At 38.1% G+C, this 24,216-nt stretch overlaps 1 protein-coding gene across 2 annotated transcripts in view; it reads left to right on the forward strand.

Moving 5' to 3' along the window:
• The first annotated feature begins 2,609 nt into the window (after positions 1-2,609).
• Positions 2,610-24,216, forward strand: part of actn2.L (actinin alpha 2 L homeolog) — a 46,041-nt gene continuing 24,434 nt past the window's right edge. For both annotated transcript variants that reach the window (XR_005961219.1, XM_018261958.2), the window contains exons 1-7: positions 2,610-2,961; positions 14,952-15,066; positions 16,779-16,898; positions 17,413-17,499; positions 19,231-19,318; positions 20,869-20,947; positions 23,927-24,008. Coding sequence is in view for 1 of the 2 variants with exons in the window: in XM_018261958.2 (XP_018117447.1) it covers positions 2,836-2,961; positions 14,952-15,066; positions 16,779-16,898; positions 17,413-17,499; positions 19,231-19,318; positions 20,869-20,947; positions 23,927-24,008 (697 nt within the window). In the remaining variant the exon portion in view is untranslated. The remainder of the gene's footprint in view (positions 2,962-14,951; positions 15,067-16,778; positions 16,899-17,412; positions 17,500-19,230; positions 19,319-20,868; positions 20,948-23,926; positions 24,009-24,216) is intronic.

Here is a 24,216-nt window from a genome sequence, read left to right on the forward strand (position 1 = left end):
AGTACTGTTTCTATTTTTGCAGATGATACTAAATTGTGCAGAACTATAGGTTCCATGCAGGATGCTGCCACTTTGCAGAGTGATTTGTCTAAGTTGGAAAACTGGGCAGCAAACTGGAAAATGAGGTTCAATCTTGATAAATGCAAGATTATGCACTTTGGCAAAAATAATATAAATTCAAGTTATACACTAAATGGCAGTGTGTTGGGAGTTTCCTTAAATGAGAAGGATCTTGGGGTTTTTGTAGATAATTCTGGACAGTGTCATTCTGTGGCTACTAAAGCAAATAAAGTTCTGTCTTGCATAAAAAACGGCATTAACTCAAGGGATGAAAACATAATTATGCCTCTTTATAGGTCCCTGGTGAGGCCTCATCTGGAGTATGCAGTGCAGTTTTGGACTAGTCCTTAAGAAGGATATAAATGAGCTGGAGAGAGTGCAGAGACTAAGTGCAACTAAACTGGTTAGAGGGATGGAAGACTTAAATTATGAGGGTAGACTGTCATGGTTGGGGTTGTTTCCTCTGGAAAAAAAGGCGCTTGCGAGGAGACATGATTACACTTTACAAGTACATTAGAGGACACTATAGACAAATAGCAGGGGACCTTTTTACCCATAAAGAGGATCACCGTACCAGAGGTCACCCCTTTAGACTAGAAGATAAGAACTTTCATTTGAAGCAACGTAGGGGGTTCTTCACAGTCAGGACAGTGAGGTTGTGGAATGCACTGCCGGGTGATGTTGTGATGCTGATTCTGTTAATGCCTTTAAGAATGGCTTGGATGACTTTTTGGACAGACATAATATCAAAGACTATTGTGATACTAAGCTCTATAGTTAGTATAGGTATGGGTATATAGAATTTAATTAAAAGTAGGGAGGGGTTTGTGTATGGATGCTGGGTTTTCATTTGGAGGGGTTGAACTTGATGGACTTTGTCTTTTTTCAACCAAATTTAACAATGTAACTATGTAACCATAGGAAGAAAACCTTAAAGGTTACATAGTTTATCTACAGAAGTCCTTCTCAGTTAAGGAGGTCCCTAACACACTACCATTTGGTATATAACATGCATTTGTTATTTCTACCAAAGTGCCTAACCTTGCATTTATCAAAATTGAACCTCATTGGCCAGTTTGCTGCCCAGTTCTCCAGTTTAGACAAATCACTCTGCAAAGTGGCAGCATCTTATAGAAAACTTTTAGTTTTGCGTAGTATAGGATCATAAACAAAATTAGAAACAGTATTTTCGATGTCAACTTCCAGGCTTTAAAATCACTGGGGGTACTCCTCTAATAACACTGGTCCTGTTCCATTTGCCACCACTCTTTGTAATCTATTGTTTTGCCAGTCCTCTGTCCAAATACAAATATGATCCACCCTTCAATGTGGCACTGTATCAAACACATACAACATAGATCATATCCATTGCCACAAAAATGTCTAGGTTTCTGCTCAACTCATCATAGAAGCCAATTTAATTTGCCTGGTACAATCTGTTGCGAGTAAAACTATGCTGGCACAAACTCATAGTATCAAGATTTGCAATTTATTCAAGTAACTTATCCCTTATTACCCCTTACAAAGCTTCCCACCAAGTGATTTAAAACTAACAGGCATATAGTTCTTAGGCTGTGAACGGGACCCTTTTTTGAATAATGGCATATGGTAGTAATTCACCAATCTTGCTCTCTCATGCCAGACCTCAAAGAATTCTGGATAATTAAGTAAACCAATTTGGCAATTTCAGAGCACAGCACTTTCAGTACTCTGGGATGAACCCCCATACAGTCCTGGACATTTGTTTATCTTCACATGTTTAAGTCCTTTTTTAAAGTCACCCATCCATCAATTATAATTCGGTCTATCAAAAAAATTAAACAAAATGGACTGTTCCCATGATAAGTGGAAAGATCACAAAAGAGACATTTAGAATTAAGCTCTAATGTGCATGCCCAGGTTCCAGTGGTATTGAGTTGATCTGATTGGGACATAGGGGCTGTGCTGTACTAATTAAAACTGCATTGTTCCTCAGTGAAGAAGAAGCCTGGATTTTTAATGTATAGTGTATTTTCTGTATTCCAGTTCACTCAACTATGGTCACTAACTCGAATCACCTCATTACTCCATAAAAAACTGCATTATGCACATATATATACTGCCAGCCCAGCTCATCCCATTCTTCTTTTGATGTCAGTAAGGGCCACTAATGTTCCTAGAGTCAATATTTACTGTAAAATAAATTATAAAAAAAACTCTCACACTTCATCTAATATTGAGCAAAAGGACTACCTTGATGTCAAATAACTGTATATCCGATTGTTAACTTCCACATGTCATGCAGTCTTTATACCTTTTGATATTTGCTCAAAATAGATGGTGATGTACTGAAAAACAATGTGTTTAGGGCTGTCCTGACAAAATCCTGGATAAAGTAATACAGCTGGCGAATATAAACTATGAAGTGATTATCAGGACTTTAAGATCACACTATGAAGAGCACATTGTTATAAGATATTACAGTGATAAGTGCAAGTTCTAAAATAGCCTCCAGTGGGAGTGTTTTCTTATCGGGCTTTATTTAAAGGGCATGTTACGTGGCTGTTAGGGATAATAGACAGCTGCATAGCTGAGAGTGAGCTGCACTAGGAAGGCAGATACGGCTGTTCAGGAGGAAGGCAAATGAATTGAGCGTGAAAGTTAACAAAGGTCATCTCTTCCAACTTCAGCATCACATCTTTATCCTTGCCTCCATCCTCGCACACTGCAAACATTTAAGAACCAAAAGTTTTCAAACAAATCAAAGTTTGAACAGCTTCAACTCTAGCAAGCACAATGACCCAAGCAGTGACCAATGAAACATACAACTACAGCTATGAGGGTGAGGAGTATATGAATCAAGAAGAAGACTGGGATCGGGACATGCTTTTGGATCCAGCATGGGAAAAACAGCAGAGAAAGGTTGGGAGAATGTCAAATAAGTGTATTGAATAGTTTTTGTATTTTGATTGTATTATAATGTATTCTGTTAATATAATTCACTGGGTCTTTAATTTTGGGGGGGGGGGAACTTTTGTCTTCTGGGCTATTACTCTGCTTAATGATTATTAAAGGGACCAACTTGGAATATAGTATTTGCGTTGGTTTTTTTGCTATTTTTGACAGACATTTCTTACAATTTAAAACTGATATTTCCTCATAAAATAGGATATGAACCCAAATATTTTTCTCGTTCCTGTGGGTTCAATTATGCTCTAATTCATTGTTTACATTTCTAAAAGTTGGCAGTAAATATATATTGTGTTGTTGCTCGGTAACTGCTTACATTTCCCAGTCAGCAATCAAAGAAGATATGCACAAAACCTCCAGCATCTCGAAATGGATCAGATCATTCAGTTTTGAGAACTTTAGGTGAGAACTGACCATGAATTGATAAAGGCTCAAAAAATTAAGTTGCTTGGTAATTGCTGCAGAAAGATTGCAAATGGATTTCCTAGCACCGCTATTATAGTTTATTTACATAATAATCTACATTGTAGAGATCTCAGTGGTTAGCACTAATGCATTGCAATGCTGGGATGCCAACCTGTGCAACTGTTAAGGAGTTTGTATGTTCTCCTTCAGTCTGCATAGGTGTCCTTCTATATTCCAGAAACATACAGGCAGTTTAGTTGTCTTCTGTTGAAACTGACTGTAGTATGTGTTATTTAAAGGAGAACTAAACCCCCCACGTTGATAAGTCCCCACTGGGCCAGGACCCTGCCTTCCCTCTGCTAAGTGTTATCCCAGAATTGTGTCCCCTGTAGGATTACCGACAGTACATGCAGAGTGAGCGCAGCAGAGCTCACTTGCTCCATCTTCAGTACTACGTTAATCCTTGTGAAGTGAGCGCCGTATTGGCAGTTAGACCAATCTTCCGGTTTGCAACAACTGCGCATGCCAAAAATTTAAATTGCGAAGCGCCGGAAGATGGCACCCGTGAGCTCCGATGCGCATACTCTGCATGTACTGTCAGTAATCCTACAGGGGACGCAATTCTGGGGAAACACTTAGCAGAGTTGGGCCAGTGGGGACTTACCACCGTGGGGGGTTGAATTCTCCTTTAAATGTGATAATAAAGTTAAAGTTTGAGCTTCAATGGGGCAAGGACTGAATAAAGAATAATCTCAGAGGAGTCCTGTTGACTATATAAACATTTTCTTCATGTTCACTAGGGTGAGATATTGAGAACCAATAATTATTATTTATATATATATATATATATATATATATATATATATATATATATATATATATATATATAATTTCCAGCATATCGGAGGACACCCTTTGCAAGGACAGTGAGAGCATAGAAATTCCTTAAAGAGGATATGCATCTAATGAGCTCATGACCCAGTGCTGCAACGTAGTAAGGGCTCATTTACCAAGTGTGGTAGCTCTAAAATGGATACAGTTGTTTCCAGGTACTTGAGCCCAAACACAAACTTCCCACTTCTATTTATGTGCGCCATTTTATATAACAATTTGATGCAAGGGAACACTGAAGTTACCTCCACCCTGAATGTGGTGATACCTCCGTGTCCCGACTGTGGGCTGCAGCAGACTTACACCTAAAGAATCACACAGAGTACCAGAAATAATGCAATTCAGACAATGTTGAGCACAACTTTTGAGTTGTCAACAAAAGTGTGCACATGCAATTGCAAGTTTTTTAATGCATTGGAATTATGGGGGGGGATCCTCACTATAGATAAAAACCATTGCAAATTGCATCCAATATTGAGCATTGTGCACTGCAGTATAAATTATACCACTATGCTAATGCACCACCCATGGTTATGTTGCACCAATCATTTTTCTATATGATCTTATATGATCTTAAAACTATCCCTCATAAAGCTATTCAAATGGACAGTGAAATGTTCTATCCTACTGTATGATAAAATGGTTTTACCTGTAATCTTTTGGTCATTGTGTGCATGACAGTTGATTTATTGTACTAATTCTATAACTACTAGAAATCTAATTCTGTAAATAAATGTTCAGCAATACCAGTCACAACATGAAAGCTGCCTTAAGGGCTTTATTGGCACTGTCACCTAATAATACATTAATACACATGTAAAACTACGGGGGCAGTAATCATCTTTTCAGAAAGAATTTGACATTATCTGTGGCTATAATCAAGGGCAGGTTACTCTCCCCTGAAATTCAGTGGCATGCATTATACTGTACCTATTTACTATACTTTGTCACAGACATTGCCATTAAAGGGGTAGTTTATCTGCACAAAACGTATTTTTCCCAACAGTACTCCATGAATAATGATATTTCAAATTTTACTTTTCAAAAAGTAATCAGTTTAGTTTTCCTTTCTATCAAATTTCATAGTAGCAGCTCAGTAAGACTGGTTGCTAACTCAGTGCCAAAAGAGCTACTGGAAGTATTACCTTGTATTTTCTTAGCCCAAACAGCTCAATATAGTGTTATAACCCATTCTTTTCAGCATGCTTCCTTTATGTAGTAAAAGAATTATAATACATTTTCAGATATTCATATAGGAAAAATTAATAATCCCTTTATAATACGAAAACACATGGTAATACAAAAGACAATACATTAGTGATCCTTAAAGGGATACTTTCATGGGGAAAAAAAAAATTCAAAACACATCAGTTAATAGTGCTGCTCCAGCAGACTTCTGCACTGAAATCTGTTTCTCCAAAGAGCAAACAGATTTTTTAATATTTAATTTTGAAATCTGACATGGGTAGGGTTGCCACCTTTTATAAAAAAATTTACTGGCTGCTGAGGGGCGGGGCCTCAAATGGGCGGGGTGTGATGTCAAAAGGGGCAGGCGTGACGTCAAAAGGGGCGGGACCACGCGACGGAGACCCGCGGACGCTAGAAGAGGCAAAAAAAGGTAAGTTGCGGGGGATTGGGGGCAGGCCGAGGGCTCCTTTTGATTGTATTACAAATTTACCGGCAGCTACGTTGCCGGTAAATTTGTAATCCCGGCCTTGGCAGGTATTTTACCGGCTAGGCCGGTAAAATACCGGCCGGGTGGCAACCCTAGACATGGGGCTAGACATATTGTCAGTTTCCCAGCTGCCCCCAGTCATGTGGCTTGTGCTCTGATAAACTTCAGTCAATCTTTACTGCTGTACTGCAAGCTGAAGTGATCTCACCTCCCTCCCCCCAGTAGCCTAATAAGAGAACAATTGAAAGGTAACCAGATAGCAGCTCACTAAAACACAATAACAGCTGCCTGGTAGATCTAACAACAGCACTCAATAGTCCAGGTCCCACGGAGACACATTCAATAAGATTGAATAGGAGAAACAACAGCCTGCCAGAAAGCAGTTCCATCCTAAAGTGCTGGCTCTTTCTGAAAGCACATGACCAGGCAAAATGACCTGAGATGGCTGCCTACACACCAATATTACAACTAAAAAAATGCACTTGCTGGTCCAGGAATGGAATTTTTTTTTGTTGAGTGAATTATTTGCAGTGTAAACAGTGTCATTTAGAAATAAAAAATACATCTCAAAAATCATGATAAAATTCCTTTAAAAATACAAAGGCATACAATGAGAAACATAACTTGCATACTATATGACATGTTTCGAAGAATGTTTTTTTTTTACAACTTTGTTACTTGTGTACTTAAATAAAACTGAGTAAAATGCTGTCAGTAGTTCCGTGATACACTTAATATCACATTGAACAGTAAGCCTTCCCAGCATTTTCTGGCAGTCCTTGCACATGTATGTCCTATGAGACAATCTCCTGGAAGAGAAGAGATATATCAATGCCATTGTTGCTATTGTGGGCAGCAAGCTCTAGACTGTTGCCATTTGGCTGATATTCACGGTATGAAATCTGTCAACAGATGCTGGTAGCAAATGATAAAGTTTGCTGGATTACAATGGATGAGATAGCTAATTTTAGCCACAGTTGGTGAGGAATCATAGTCTCCAGTAATCCAGCTGTCTTGATTTCAGATTCTTTTGTTGGAGCAAAAGCAGACATTCTGGAACCCAGTTATACCTTGGATCCAGAGAAAAACTATTTTCCATGACACTTAAATTTCATCATACATGTGCTTTCTCACTTGTGTGCATCTTATCTGAACAGTTAATGAGAAACGGGGCTCACATAAGCAACTGTTCGAGTGGTGACACACGCTAAGATTCCAGGGAGATTAGTTGCTTTGTTTTACGAAGTTGCCTCGCAAGGAAACTTTGTGCGACTTCGGAAAGCCGAAGCGTTCCGAGTGTCATCCCGCTGGCAATTTACATTCTAGCCGGCGGGAAGGCATTTTGGGGAGATTAGTCGCCCGAAGAAGAGGAGATTTTCGCTGGGTGACTATTCTCCCCAGAATCTTAGGGGGTTATTTATCAAAGTCCGAATTTATATCAACATTTCCAGCCATAAACTCTGATCGACTCCGCACAGGGTTTTTTCTGTGTATTTATTATTAGATTTTTCCGAAAAATTTGCTTTGCGGGAAAACATCTCTTTTCGCAATTGTTTTCGAATTTTTCACCCGAAAACTCAGATTCCTCATGCTTTTTACCCGAAAACTCAGAAAACTTGAGGGCATTGCACGAAAGCCAGCGCACGTCAAAAAACTGCTTGGGACTTCTCCCACTGACTTATTTGCAACCTCAACAGGTCTGAGATGCCAGATTTTCTGATTCGGACTTTTCCATCCTCGGGGTATAATAAATTCCGAAAAATTTGAGATATTTTAAAAATCCGATTTTATACTAAACTATCACAAATTTTTCAGGATTATTGTCTCCACCCTTATGGACGCTTTTCAATATAATGCCTTTGCATCCTGCAGCAGAAAGAGTAGAAATAATGGAATGAAGGGGCACGTTTACTTGCCTGCAAATTTTCACTTTGGAGTTCTCCGCAACTACATCAGACATAATTTTGTGATGAATTAACTTATTCTTCAAAACGCATAATTATGTCTCGGTAAAAGAACGTTGGCGTACTTTCGTTGGTGTGAAAATCTCATAACGAATTTTCTCTAGCGTTATTCCTTCCTAGCCAAACTTTGTTAACTTACTCAGGGCCGGAACTAGGGGTAGGCAGAAGAGGCAGCTGCCTAGGGCGCAACGATTGGGGGGCACTGGGCAGCTACCTCTTCTACCTACCCCTAGACCGGGCCGCACTCCTCTACCAGCACATATGTGTGATCTAATCTATCTGTGGTGATAGGTTTGTAGCTCATGAATAAATATTTTTTATTTAAAGGAAAATAGGAGTGTTCAAGAACAAGCCACATCCCCCACAATGCACCATTTTACATGCTGCCATATGAGGGAGCAGACCCATGTGCAGTCGTGCCCTCTGTCAGCCACAAGTAATATATTGGACGTTAGGAAGGGCCAAATTCTCAGCTTTTATTGTCTCTTTCTGTTTACCCTTTTGTTACACCCTTGAAATGGGCAATTAAAAAGAGAATTATGTTTATTTGGGAGCTGATAAATAGCTAATTAAAGCAAATGGCTACTTTGCAATCCATTTCAGTTTACCTGTGTGACTGGAAATGTTCTTAAAAGTATTTCAATATTTGCAATGTCTAAATGACCCTGCAGAAAGGCCATGGTTTGAATAACAGGCTGGAAGATTTAAAAATGGGCATGAACAGAAAGATAATTAATACACATTAAAGGGATCCTGTCATCTGAAAACATGTTTTTTTCAAAATGCATCAGTTAATAGTGCTACTCCAGCAGAATTCTGCACTGAAATCCATTTAAAGAGAAAACAGATTTTTTTATATTCAATTTTGAAATCTGACATGGGGCTAGACATTTTGTCAATTTCCCAGCTGCCCCCAGTCACTTGACTTGTGCCTGCACTTTAGGAGACAAATGCTTTCTGGCAGGCTGATGTTTTTCCTTCTCAATGTAACTGAATGTGTCTCAGTGGGACATGGGCTTTTACTATTGAGTGCTGTTCTTAGATCTACCAGGCAGCTGTTATCTTGTGTTAGGGAGCTGTTATCTGGTTACGTTCCCATTGTTCTTTTGTTTGGCTGCTGGGGGGAAAAAAGGGAGGGGATGATATCACTCTAACTTGCAGTACAGCAGTAAAGAGTGATTGAAGTTTATCAGAGCACAAGTCACATGACTTGGGGCAGCTGGGAAATTGACAATATGTCTAGCCCCATGTCAGATTTCAAAATTGAATATAAAAAAAATCAGTTTGCTCTTTTGAGAAATGGATTTCAGTGCAGAATTCTGCTGGAGCAGGAATATTAACTGATTCATTTTGACGTGTGTGTGTGCATGCATATGAAGGGAGGAGGTGAAGGGGGCACTGATGAGTGGTGAGTGGTCCCGGCCTAGGGCCACCAGGGGAATTCTGTAGCTACTGACAGCTCTAAGGTAATAGTATATCCAGGGCTCCCGGAGAGGCTTCCATCAATAGGTGCAGTATATTTGGACCCAAGGAGTCATGCACAGACATCCGATGCCAGTGGCAGAAATAATATAGGTGCATTTTCTAACAAATCGTATGTGGGGGAGAGTATTTTATTCCAGCTGATCACACAAACTTTATGTATAGTTATACCACTGTATCCCCAACATCTAGGTTTCTGCTCATACCCTCATAGAAGGCAATTAGACTTGTCTGGTAGGATATATTTGGCATAAAACTATGCTGGCCTATACTTACTTTATTAAAATCCTGGTTAGAAGAGCATGTGCCCCTGCAGAGAGCACTTCTGCCCAGAGTCTGGCTGCACTCTGCACTGGATAAAAATCCACCTGTAAAAGGGCAGATAGTAAATACAGGGCCTGTGTCTGCATTCACTCTCTTTTGCATCTGCTCAGTATCACACTGGCCCCCCGGGAACCCTAGAAAACTCCTGGTGGGCCCTGGTGTCAGTAGCCTCTCCTGCTTCTAACCATTTGGCCTATTCTGCTTTCATTATTAAAGTATTTTCAATTTTATCAGTTCTTCATATACAAGTAGCTCTATATAAATTAAATATATATTACATGAAATGTGTTACCACACCATTAGTTAAAGAAACATGGAAAATCAAGTAAAGTGGTATGTCAAACTCAGCGCCAAGCTGGTTAAGCACCCTGGGGTGAATATAGGCAGAGCCACCATCAGGGGAGGACAGGTGTAAGTGCTTTCAGGTGCCAGTGAGGGTTATATGGTAATTGGGAGACTTTTACTTATTTTTACTGCAATGTTTGTTCCCAGACTTTACAGTAAGATAGTCTTACGTTCCTGTAAACAATGTTGAAGAAGAGGCAGACCATTGCATCCCCTTACATAAGACTATTTTTAGTTTTGAAGAACGTTACATGTTATATTCAAAACACTAGATGCATTTCACCTGTGTTTCATTGAGTACAGAGTGACAGGAAAGAATGGACTGCATTTCTTCCTGCTTACCCCTCTGTTAGAACACATTAGTGATGTGTGGGCTGGCCTGAAGTCTGCGGGACCTATAGGTTTACCCACAGATTCAGGCAGGCTCAGTCCAACACTCGCACAAAATGTTCAGGCCGCAGGCGGGTTCAGGCCAAGCTCTTCCTGCCAACCTTGCCTCTCTTCCTGCTCACATCATATCTCTGCCCCAATTCTGCATTCCGCAGCTAACCCTGGCCCGCCCCTTCCGTGATATCAGAGTTGATAGTGGGCCGGCTCGGTTATATAAGTAGAGTCACACCCGCGGGTCGGGTCAGGTGTGGATAGAGAAGGGTTGGGTGTGGGTGACATTGTCACTTCTAGAACACATGAATAATCCACACAGGGGAATGCAGGAAGAAACTCCTGTGTGTAGGACCCCTAAACCACTGTAATAAATGTATATCAAGAATGTTTTCTTTTAGGCAAAATTGTGTTCTAGTTTTGTCAATCATTTGTCAATTTTTTGTCAAATTTAGTGATGTATAAAGGCTATAATCCCTATGAATTAAAAGTGTAGCTAGCAGTTACCCCTAGCAGGAAAAGGATTTCTGCCATTACCCTTACAGCATTATGGCCAAGAAGCAGTTACAGGTATGGGATCTGTTATCCAGAAACCCATTATCCAGAAAGATGCAAATTATGGTAAAAGCCGTCTCCCACAGACTCTATTTTATGTAAATAATCCAAATTTTTAAAAATGATTTCCTTTTCCTCTGTAAGAATAGAACAGTAGCTTGTACTTGATCCAAACTAAGATAAAGATCATCCTTATTAGAAGCAACCCCATCCTATTGGGTTTATTTAATGTTTACATAATTTTCTAGTAGACTTAAGGTATGAAGATCCAAATTACGGAAAGATCCATTATCTGAAAACCCCAGGTCTCGAACATTCTGGATAGCAGGTCCCATACCTGTACTGCCCTCTGGTCCAGCAGACTAAAATGCTGTTGACCCAGCAATAAATTATACAAAGGTTTCCATGACTGTAAATTTCCTGCAATAATAATATATGCCTGAAAAATATAAAAAATGTTTTTAAAATATCTGGAAAAATGGGGTTCCTCTCATGAGGGAAAAAGTTCAGAATTTTGTTATCAATTTGCCCCTGTATGTAAACATGGTTCAGCATATTTTGTCTCAAATGATGTTATGAATACCTGATAATATACATATAAATAGATTGAATAATATTGGAGCCCAGCTCAGATAATGCCAGTTGTATTTAAATGTGTTATTTCGGGTCACACATTTTCAATGAGGAGGGATGTTTTTGAACACTATGATGTCTATATTTTTGTAACTAGGTTTACAGTACAGTAAATCCTTTTGGAAGAACTCTAGGGAGGCTTGTAGTTCTAGGGATCTGACTAATATGCTGTTGTTAGGCTTGCCTATCTATTAATATGTTTTAACAAGCCTTTTTAAATATACAGAATATAAAGGTCATAGCAATGGCCATACCTCTTAACACACCATGAATATGAATAACATAAAACTATTGTGATTACCTGATGATAAAAACTATATTTAAATATATATACAGGTATGGCATCCAGTATCCAAACCCGTTATCCAGAAAGCTCCGAATTACGGGATGCTGTCTCCCATAGACTCCATTTTATCCAAATAATACAAATTTTTAAAGATTATTTCCTTTTTCTCTGTAATAATAAAACAGTACCTTGTACTTGATACAAATAGATATAATTAATCCTTATTGGAAGCAAAGCCAGCCTATTAAGTTAATTAAATGTTTACATGTTTTTAGTAGACTTAAAGGGGAAGGAAACCTCGTCGGCGCTAACCCCCCTCCCCCCTCCCGTGTATTGCCCCCCCCTTCCTCCTCCCCCCTGGCCTACCCCTCCCGCTGGGCAAATGCCCCTAACTTGTTACTTACCCTTCTGCGCAGGTCCAGTCCAGGGAGTTCACAGCCGACATCTTCTTCCACGCGATCTTCTTCCTCCTTTGACCGGCGTTTTGGCGCAAGCGCAGTAGGAGCATTTCGCCGGTACGGATCTACTGCGCATGCGCCAAAAGTCACGCACATGCGCAGTAGATCGTACCGGCGAAATGATCCTACTGCGCATGCGCCGGTTAAAGGAGGAAGAAGATCGCGTGGAAGAAGATGTCGGCTGTGAACTCCCTGGACTGGACCTGCGCAGAAGGGTAAGTAACAAGTTAGGGGCATTTGCCCAGCGGGAGGGGTAGGCCAGGGGGGAGGAGGGAGGGGGGGCAATACACGGGAGGGGGGTTAGCGCCGACGAGGTTTCCTTCCCCTTTAAGGTATGAAGATTCAAATTATAGAAAGATCCGGAAAGCCCCAGGTCTTTATTGGACTCATCGTTTCGATGCCCCACAGGGGATATATATATATATATATATATATATATATATATATATATATATATATATATATATATATATATATATATATATAGAAAAATGGCAAAAAAGGACCAGCACTCCGTGTTCCAAGATTCCAAGAAAGTCAAAATGGTTTATTCAAAACTCACAGTGTCTCCAACGTTTCGACCCTCTTTGGGGTCTTTCGACAATCCTCCTATATATATATATATATATATATATATATAGAGAGAGAGAGAGAGAGAGAGAGAGAGAGAGAGAGAGAGTTATATGTAAAAAGTATGGGAACCCCTGTCAGCCTGCATAATAATTTACTCCTCTGAAGAGTGTCTCTCCTCTGAAGACAACATGGAATCCTTAAAACAACAAAAGATCCGAAAGCAAAGATTGTTCAGTATCAGGGTTTAGGGGCTACAAAAAAGCTATCTCAGAGGTTTAAACTGTCAGGTTCAACTGTAAGGAATGTAATCAGGAAATGGAAGGCCACAGGCACAGTTGCTGTAAAAACCCAGGTCCGGCAGGCCAAGAAAAATACAGGAGTGGCATATGCGGAGGATTGTGAGAATGGTTACAGACAACCCAAAGATCACCTCCAAAAACCTGTAAGAACATCTTGCTGCAGATGGTGTATCTGTACATCGTTCTACAATTCAGTGCAATTTGCACAAAGAGCATCTGTATGGCAGGGTGATGAGAAAGAAGTCCTTTCTGCACTCACGACACAAACAGAGTCGCTTGTTGTATGCAAACGCTCATTTAGACAATCCACAGTCATTTTGGAACAAAGTGCTTTGGACTGATGAGACAAAAATTTAGTTATTGGTCATAACAAAAAGCACTTTGCGTGGCGGAAGAAAAACACCTGCTACCTACTGTCAAATTTGGTGGAGGTTCCATCATGCTGTGGGGATGTGGGGCTAGTTCAGGGACTGGGGCCCTTGTTAGGGTCAGATGAATTCAACCCAATATCAACAAATTCTTCAGGATAATGTTCAAGCATCAGTCACAAAGTTGAAGTTACGCAGGGGTTGGAAATCTACAAAGACATTTATACAGAGGGACAAGTACAATATTCTGGAATGGCTGTCATTGTCCCCTGACTTGAATATCATGGAAAATCTATGGGATGATTTGAAGCAGACTGTCCATGCTCAGCAGCCATCAAATTTAACTGAACTGGAGAGATTTTGTTGAATGGTCAAAAATACCGCCATCCAGAATCCAGACACTCATCAGTCTATAGAAGGAGTCTAGAGGCTGTTGCATTTGCAAAAGGAGGCTCAACTAATTATTGATGTAATATCTCTGTTGGGTGCCCACATTTATGCACCTGTCTAATTTTGTTATGATGCATATTGCATATTTTCTGTTATTCCAATAAACTTTAAGCCACTGCTGAAATTTACATTAGGCATGTTATATATTAGGATATATATTATATAAGGAAGTTGCTACTTTGAAAAGCTCAGCCAATGATAAACAAAACTCCAAAGAATTAACTTTTTCATACGACTGTGTATATATATGTATATCTATATCTATATCTATATATATATATATATATATATATATATATATATATATATATATATGTTTTCCAGGGGTTTATAATTTGGATCTTCATACCTTAAGTCTACTAAAAAAGCATTTAAACATGAAATAAACCCAATTGGATAGTTTTGTCTCCAATAAAGATAAATTATATCTTAGTTTGTATCAAGTACAAGGTACTGTTTTATTGTTACAGAGAAAAAGGAAATCATTTTTAATGGGTTTCCGGATAACTGATCCCATACCTGTAGTTTAAGTTGTATTTGTAGATATATTTGCAACTAAAACCGTATTTGTTTACCCCTCTTTTCTCTTGTTCTGACTCTTAAAAGAAAAGTAGCAGAAGTCCATTTTCCTTCTGGTTTTGTAAATAACTGGCTTCCACTATATTTTTTCAGCAGTCAAGAATTAGAAGTGTATAGCATATTAACGGCCAGAAACATATATATTTCATTAAATATATACATTTAAAACCATTTAAAATGTTTAGAAAAAAAGGCTGAAAAACAGGTTCTGTGACAGCTTAGCTTGAAGTTTTTAGTTTTAAGATTCTAACATTAAATATATTTATTTTTTTAGACATTTACAGCCTGGTGCAATTCACATTTAAGGAAAGCAGGAACAATGATTGAGAACATTGAAGAAGATTTCAGAAATGGCCTCAAGCTGATGCTTCTTCTCGAAGTAATTTCAGGTAAGTCTCAAAGGCTACGATTTTTATTTTATGATTTCCATAATCATTACATTTAATTTTATCCTTTAATTAAAAACACTAGCATGTTTCATTCACTTATCTATGCCTGAGGTTTCATATCAAAGGGGTTGTTCACTTTTAAATTAACTGTTAGTATGATGTAGAGAGAGTGATATTGGCAACTGCTCTTAGTGGTTTTTGAATGACTTTTTCGTTCAGCAGCTCTACTGTTTGGAATTTCAGCAGATATCTGGTAGCTAGAGTCCACATTACCATAGCAACCAGGCAGTGGTTTGAATGACAGGCTGGAAGATGAATAGGAGAGGTCTGAATATTAAGGTAAGTAATAAAAAGTAACAATAAAATAGTTTTATGGCTGCTGGGGTCAGTGACCCCCTTTGAAAGCTGGAAAAAGGCAGAAGAAGAATGCAAATAATTCAAAAACTATAAAAGCTGAAGAACAATTGAAGTTGCTAAGAATTGACCATTCTATAACATAATTAAAGGTGAACTACTGCTTTAACAGGTCATTGTACTCTGTGCTGTATTGGTCATACCAACAACTACTTTTAAGATGCCACATGTGTCAGTCAGTCAATGGCAGATGTCCCTAAGATATTTGTTGACATTGTGATGTGCGCTGGTTTTCGTACGAAAATCCAAAAAAATAAACGAGTTTTCAGAGCGTCAATTTAAAAAAGTTGCACAATGTGAATTGACACATTATTTTGTTGGTGATTTGGTTTGAGAGTTTGGTCTTTTTTTTTAATTTTTTTTTTTAGAGTTAACAAGTTGAGGTTTTGTAAATACCCACCTTAGCATGTATGTCTTTTTAGTATGTTTAGAATGGCAAATTCTAGGCAACTTTTCAACTGGTCTTTATGTTTTCCTTTTTATTGTTTTTGAATTATTTGCATTCTTCATTGGCCTTTTCCAGCTGTCAAATGGGGGGTCAATGACTTTGGCAGCCAAAACATTTTTGCTCTGTTACTGTTACTTTTTCTTACTTACTGTTCTATTCAGACCCTCTCCTATTCATATTCCAGTGTCTCATTCATAGATTCATATTAATGCCTGGTTGCTAGGGTTATTTGGACCTTAGCAACCAGATAGCTGCTGAAACTCCAAACTGGAAAGCTGCTGCTGCAAAAAAAAATATAATTTAAAAACCACAAATAATAAAAAATGAATACCAATTACAAATTGTCTCAGAATATCACTCGCTATATTATACTAAAAGTTAATTTATAGATGGACAACCCCTTAAAGCTAAATTATATCCTTATAAACTGTGCTTAGTGATGTCATCGGTTATAATCAGAGCTTAGTGATGTCCTTTCTGTCACATGACTTACTGAAACGTGTGTATTATTATAAATAAAGTACCCCCTGTTGCAAAATATGAGGATATTAGAAGTCCATGAGTTCCATGAACTGTATAAAAATATGTATGGTCATGGAACTCCTTTGTAAATTATAATATCCTCATTTTTTTTACAATACGGGGTACTTTATTCACTATATATCTGCCAGATAATTGTAACTCTTTCCAGCATAGTTGAGGACCCGCATCCAATTAGATGGATCTATGAGCAACATTCATATCTGTCTGTGTTTGTTTCTTCTTACTGATGAGCAGGGTTAAGGATCAGAGAAATCATGCCACTTTATAACCGCACTTTGACTGTCACTTTGCTACTTTCTTTCTTTAGGACAACGGTTGCCAAAACCTGACAGAGGAAAGATGCGTTTCCATAAAATTGCCAATGTCAACAAAGCTTTGGACTTCATTGCCAGCAAAGGAGTAAAACTAGTATCAATTGGAGCAGAAGGTATTTGGATGATTGATTCAGAGGCCCAGCTAAGTGCTGCTACTGTAAATGCCAGGCAATACCATGTCCAGATTGCATTCATTTTAGTACATATGTTCATGGGGATAAAAAGCTAAAGGACAATCTGCTTAAAATGAATCAAAAACATATTCCAGATAATAGAGCACACTTAGGTCCTATCAATGATATACCATAATGTGCTGTTTATCTGGATTCCTTTAGATCTACAAATATTCTTACTATGACAATCTTATTCCAAGCTTTGCATAAATAATGTTAGGACAGCCAGAATTATACATGATGGTCCTGGTGATGCAGTAAAGCTGGTTTCTAATTTGATTAGCTATCCAACCTGCTACCCACTGCAACTCCCAGCACCCCTGACTCCATATGTCAGTGGAAAGTAGAGGGCTGCATCACACTGTACATCCCTCTACGAGTTTTATACAATATAAGCAAGATGGAAATGGCTTGTGTAGGTAAATCAAATATGTTTCTCTTTATTCTCTTTAAGAAATTGTTGATGGGAATATAAAGATGACACTGGGTATGATCTGGACCATAATCCTTCGCTTTGCTATTCAGGACATCTCTGTAGAAGGTAAGACTGGGAACAAGCCTGCTGTGCTGGAGGGATTGAAATAAGGAAAATCAATGGCAAAACAAATCTCACCATTTGTAAATTATATATTTTGGGGGTTTTATGCAGATTCAGGAAGTTTTAAATGAAGTGTAATAAGAACTTTTGTCATTTTTATATAATTTTTTTTCCTTTGCAAGATATTAGCCATTTTTAAGAAGCTAATATAATACCTATGTAAGAATAATGTCATCTGATTTTTAGTCTGAGAAAAGAAACCATTTATGATGTTGCTGTGCTTAAAAAATTTAGAAGAGTAAGGGCAGAGACACACGCTGCTATTTCAGGAGATGTTGCCTAGCGACAAATCTCTTCTTCAAACGACTAATCTCTCCGAATTGCCTTCCCGCCGGCTAGATTGGCAGCAGGAAGGCAGTTCGAGGAGATTAGTCGCTCCTGAAGAAGAAGTGATTTGTCGCTGGGAGACTAATCTCCCGAAATAGCAGCGTGTGTCTCTGCCCTAAAATAAGAGTAATCTGATGTTTCTCTGGTCAGTTTTAATCAGATCAACATCACACCAGGTTGATTTTCTCAGACTTAAAGGGGTGGTTCGCCTTCAGATTACCTTTTACCGTGTTAGAGAACGGGCCATTAGCAACATTTCAATTATAGTAATTTTCTCCATAGTTTTTAAATTGTGTCTTTTTCTGCCTCTTTCTATCTTACAAATGGGAGTCAGTGACCCCAGCAGCCAAAAATGAATGCTGTGTGAGGCTACAATTTTATTGTGATTGTTAGTTTTTATTACTCATCTTTCTATTCAGACCTCATCTACTCATATTCAAACCACAACCTGGTTGCTAGGGTAAATTTTATCTTAGCAACAAGCTGCTGAACTGTAAATTAAATGATTAAAAAATCCCAACCAATAAAAATTGAAGACCAATTGCAAATGATCTGCATAATATTAAAAGTGAATTTAAGGTGAACAACTCTTAATTTTTTCATGATATTAGAAAATGACAAGTAAGTGATGCTGTTATTACAAATTCATTATATTAGCCATTTAAAAATGACTAATTTCTTGAAATTCTAATTAATGTACATTGCAAAAGTGCTTAGAACAGAGCAATTTTTTTAGGGTTCACATTTCCTTTAAATTTCAGAGCACAATAAAAAGCATTCATTCATGGACACATTCACCAGTTTATCCTTAAAGGGGTTCTCCACCTGAATTGTTTTTTTGCATAATGAAAGAAATTAACTCTAAGCAACTAATTCTAACAGTAAAATTAGTTGCTTACAATTAGTTTCTTTTGTGGCACTGGTTATATAATTATTTGTAATTGCTATTGCAAACAGTATTAGTTTTTCACTTTCTGCATTGCTGGTTCTGACTCTTAAAAAAAATGTAACAGAATCCAATTCTAATCTAGCTATGTCTTCTATCCCCACAATACCTTGGATGCCTCTTCATAGGTCTGCTTAACAACTGGCTTCTGCATCATTATTTCGTAACTAGCAATTACTGCTTTCAGTACCAAATACCAAAATCTGTGTTTGCCAATCGGACCTTCATCTTTTATTGCCCACGTCATAGGCCGAGCTTTTCCTATTGAAAATGAACAATGACAGGTCGGGGAGTGTGTTTAGACTGATGTGGCTCTGCCTGAGAGCGGCGTTGTAGTGAAAAAGCCTTTGGTCTCCTTTTATTATTTGTAAAATAGATCTGCCATTTTTCTTATTTATTAGAAACCTCTGCAAAAGAAGGTTTGCTGTTATGGTGCCAGCGAAAGACTGCTCCATATCGCAATGTCAACATTCAGAATTTCCACACAAGGTATTATAACGCTCTTTTGGGCTATTTTAGGCCATGGGTTACATTTAACTCTAACACTTAAGGCAGGGCCTTTGCTAAGTAGAAGAAGAAATAAAGGAAGGGTGAAGGCTACTGTGCTTAAAAATAAAATAAAGAACGCCAGGAGGTTCTCGCGGCAAACAGAACAATTTATTTATCAGCAGGGTTATACTCACACTTCCACAGAGGCAAATGCAGACAATTATTAGAAGGCCAGGACAGTCAGTGTGGCGACAGCACAATGTAGCCCCATGTGGACGTAGTTATGGTAATTAATAAGGTACACTTCTAGGATGGAATGCCTCAAAAGTGACCCTAATCTCAAACAGTGGATTAATCAGGGAGAATAAATCTAAAGCCTGATACCCTATCCATCTGCGGCCCCTTCACTGTAGGCAAACTTAGAGCCTAGGGGAGAGCTACTCCCTACTACAGGCTGCTCATGCTATTTAAACTACCTATCTTATTCTCCTAGATAGTGCTAGGAAAGGGTTAACCTGTGTCTGACTAAGCCGCATTCACAGGGTCAGTGCTTCCCGACTTATCACTAGAGGTACAGGTTCCTCTAAGGCAGAATGGCTTTACTGGGCTTTGGTGTACTCAGGCTCCCTGGAACTCATCCAGCTGGGTCAGCAACCAGAAGCCAAAAAGGAACCCCTAACCAAGCACTATGTGTGTGTCAGGAAGCGATCGTAAGGCCTGTAGGCCAACAGCACAAATATGTAAATGAACAAATAGATACATGGGCATCTGCCCAGCAACTAGGGGGATAAGGAAGTGTAGGGATTTAAAGCCATATGAACTTACTAAACCTATGGGTCCCTACAGTTTTCTGCTATTTTTAGAAGAAAATAATTTACAGTATAGCCAGATCATGCTGAAAAATATTCTTCAAATGGTGATTTAAACAATTGTTATGTTTTAAATGGTCTCTTCCCACTTCGGCACATGGTAATATGGAAGAATGTAGCAAAATCCCCTGTGCAATAAATGGCACCTAGAGGAGGGTGGGGCTAATTATGAAGCGTTTATCTATACTAGGAAATATGTGTATAATATAAATACATGCTGAATTGACTGTTTATTTAAATAATATCTTGGCAACAGGTGATTCATTCCATAGACTAGGAGTAGTATAAAAAATTGCAAAAATGCCACCTTAAATCACCAGGACAGTGCCCTACAGATTAACATTGAAAGGATCCAGTGAGCATATGTAATGGCAGCCTCAGTATCTGTGGGCAGCTATTTCAGGCACTTTAGCACCATGTTACTGGAACATGTCCGTCTTAAAGTGTCTGAAACATCCCTTAGTGTGACATGGCACAAATATAGCCATATTCCTCATATCATATACTTCTGTATGGATAGACAAGCTCTTCATGTTATGCATCCAAGATACACAGGCTTAAATTAAAATACATTCAAATTTGCAACCTGGGGAAAATATTTCTCAATTCACTTTCTGCACTGTTTAATTTTATTATTCTTTAACTGTTGTTTTTTTTGTTTTTGCATTGTTTGTTGTGAAGCTGGAAAGATGGTCTTGGGCTGTGTGCCCTCATTCACAGACATCGTCCTGACCTCATTGATTACTCCAAGCTAAATAAGGTCAACATTCTTCCAAGCTAACCTGTGTGCAGTGGCCTTTTATCTCCTCCTCCATTCAAACCTACTAACCTGCCATCTGATCTGTCTGACCAATGCTGTATTTCTCCAGCAAGTAATAATGAATCAACCATTTCTGTAGGTTCAGTTTTTTATTCCTGATAATTATCAATTAATACTAGATTTATAAAATATAGTTGTAAAGTGGTTACCAGTGGCGTAACTACAATTGGTCGGGCCTGGTTGCAGGAAGCGTTCCCAATCTTCTTTTGACACATGGGCACCCAAACCTCTCCAGAGATTTGCCCACGATGAGATGCCATTGCTTCTCCAACGGGCCCCAAGGGGGTGCCGGCCCCGGTGCAATCGCACCCTTTGCACCTCTGGTAGTTACGGCACTGGTTGTTAGATATGTCAAGCCTTTATTTATATAAAATATATACTTTTTATAAGAATGTACATTAGGAAGGGTGGACTTTGTGCCATGTGGGATGTCAAGGGGGTGAAACTTTTTGTGTTTCTGCACCATAACACAGAAAGGACACTACAAGGAACTTTTTAATTTTGTTCAACTATATAATTCGAGTTTTCAAGGTTATTTTGGGTTCAAAAATCGAATTTTCGGATTAAAAAAATACTATTTTTCGAGGTTTTATTTTAAAAAAAATAAATACATTTTTTTCTAGATTTATTATACCCTCACCCTGGAAATAGCTTGAATTCGAAAACACACCATCTAAAACCTGTCCAGGTCATGTAGAAGTCAATGGCAGAGGCCCCTTCTTTGAACCATTGGATGATGTTAATAGCCTTCATGATGTTCACGTTTTTTTCGGAGGGTTTCGCTCGAAAAATCGATCAATTCGAGTTTTCGTGGTTAACTCCAAGCTTGCTGATTCAAGTTTTTTCCATACGAGTTTCTTTCTTAAATTAGAAATCATTCGAGTTGTGAATTCATTCAAGTTCATTCGAGGCCTAAAAAACTGTAAAACTCTGCCTTTGATAAATAACCACCTAAATGCCTATTTTATATCCTGTTGATTGTCCTTCTCACTGATTCTAGAACTAAGAAAACAAATATGTATTCAACTCAAATCTCATCCAAATCTTTTATGACTGGACTCTCACATCCAATGCTTAGGGCCCCCATAGTGAACCTATAATAAAAGCATTTCTTTTTATACAGGTATGGGATCTGTTATCTGAAAGCCCGTTATCCAGAAAGCTCCAAATTACGGGAAGGCCATCTTCCATAGACTCCAATTTATCCAAATAATCCAAATTTTGAAAAAGAATTTAATTTTTCTTTGTAATGATAAAACAATACCTTGTACTTGATCCCAATTAATATACAATTCATCCTTGCTGAAGGCAAAACAATCCTGTTGGGCTTAGTTAATGTTTAAATTATTTTTAAGTAGACAGTTATTTGAAAGAGCACAAATTCATAAAAACTATTGATAGAACCCTTGCTTTAGAAGAATATTTTATGGTGTTTTTATCTCTGTAGTGATTGTATTAATGAAAACTGCTATTTACCGTTGAATCTCAAAGACAGGTATGGAACCTGTTATCCAGAATGCACAGGACCTGGGGTTTTCCAGATAACGGATCTTTCCGTAATTTGGATCACCATACCTTACGTCTGCTAAAAAAAAAACATATCGGGGCACATTTACAAAGCTCGAGTGAGGGATTCGAATTAAAAAAACTTCGAATTTCGAAGTATTTTTTGGGCTTCTTCGACCATCGAATGGGCTACTTCGACCTTCGACTACTACTTCGACTTCGATTCGAACGATTCGAACTAAAAATCGTTCGACTATTCGACCATTCGATAATCGAAGTACTGTCTCTTTAAGAAAAACTTCGACCCCCTACTTCGGCAGCTAAAAGCTACCGAAGTCAATGTTAGCCTATGGGGAAGGTCCCCATAGGCTTACCTGAGATTTTTTGATCGAAGGATATTCCTTCGATCGTTGTATTAAAATCCTTCGAATCGTTCGATTTGAAGGATTTAATCGTTCGATCGAATAATCCTTCGATCGCAGGATTTGCGCTAAATCGTTCGACTTCGATATTCGAAGTCGAACGATTTTAGTTCCTAGTCGAATATCGAGGGTTAATTAACCCTCGATATTCGACTCTTGATGAATCGGCCCCTTAAAGAGTAAATAAACTTAATAGGATTTTTTGCCTCCAATAAGGACTAATTGTATTACTGTTTTGCTATTATAGCAAAGAAAAATAAATCATTCTTAAAGGGGTTGTTCACATTTGAGTTATCTTTTAGTATGATATAGAGAGTGATATTCTGACACAATTTCCAATTGACTTTCGTTTTTTTTATTTGTGGTTTTTGAGTTATTTAGCTTTTTATTCAGCAGCTCTCCAGTTTGCAGTTTAAGCAATCTGGTTGCTAGGGTCCAAGTTACCATAGCAACCATGCATTGATTTGAATAAGAGACTGGGATATGAATAGGAGAGGCCTGAATAGAAAGACGAGCAATAAAAAGTATTAATAACAATACAGATAATTTGTTTTTAGATGGGGTTAGTGACCCCCATTTGAAAGCTGGAAAGAGTCCAAAGAAGGCAGCAAATAATTAAGAAACTATAAAAAATAAATAATAAAGTCCAACAGAAAAGTTCTTAGAATTAGACATTCTATAAAATACTAAAAGTTAATTAAAGGTAAACCACCTCTTTGAATTCTTTGATTAAAATGGAGTCTATGGGAGACAGCTTTCTTGATAATGGGTTTCCAGATAAAGGATCCCATACCTGTATCACCTAAACTTACCAGTTCTTTTGCTGCATTTCTTAAATCAATTAAATTTCATCCTCTCTAATTACTGGAACTACATTTAAGTGGTTTATATTTGGAAATAAGATTATATGGTTTTGAAGGGTGTGGATATTCAGTGTATAATGCCTACATGCACCTTTTTCAAGTCTGTATCAATTTATTTTTCCAAACAGGATGATGCTGTTGGAAACATTAACCTAGCTATGGAAGTTGCAGAAAAATACCTGGATATTCCAAAGATGCTGGATGCAGAAGGTAAACTTCTATTATAAAATGCAGTGCAATATGGGGAGACAAGCTTTGGACAGATGCTCAATGATGCTTGAAGCTCATGTTGTTCATAAGGCAGCGTGAAAACATTCAAAACATACAACACAATGAAATTGTATATGTATATATAAATATATGTATTTGTATGTATGCATATATACATATAGGGATAGATAAGTGAAGCAATTAATCT

The sequence above is a fragment of the Xenopus laevis genome, chromosome 5L, assembly GCF_017654675.1.
Source record: "Xenopus laevis strain J_2021 chromosome 5L, Xenopus_laevis_v10.1, whole genome shotgun sequence".
Classification (NCBI taxonomy): Eukaryota; Metazoa; Chordata; class Amphibia; order Anura; family Pipidae; genus Xenopus; species Xenopus laevis.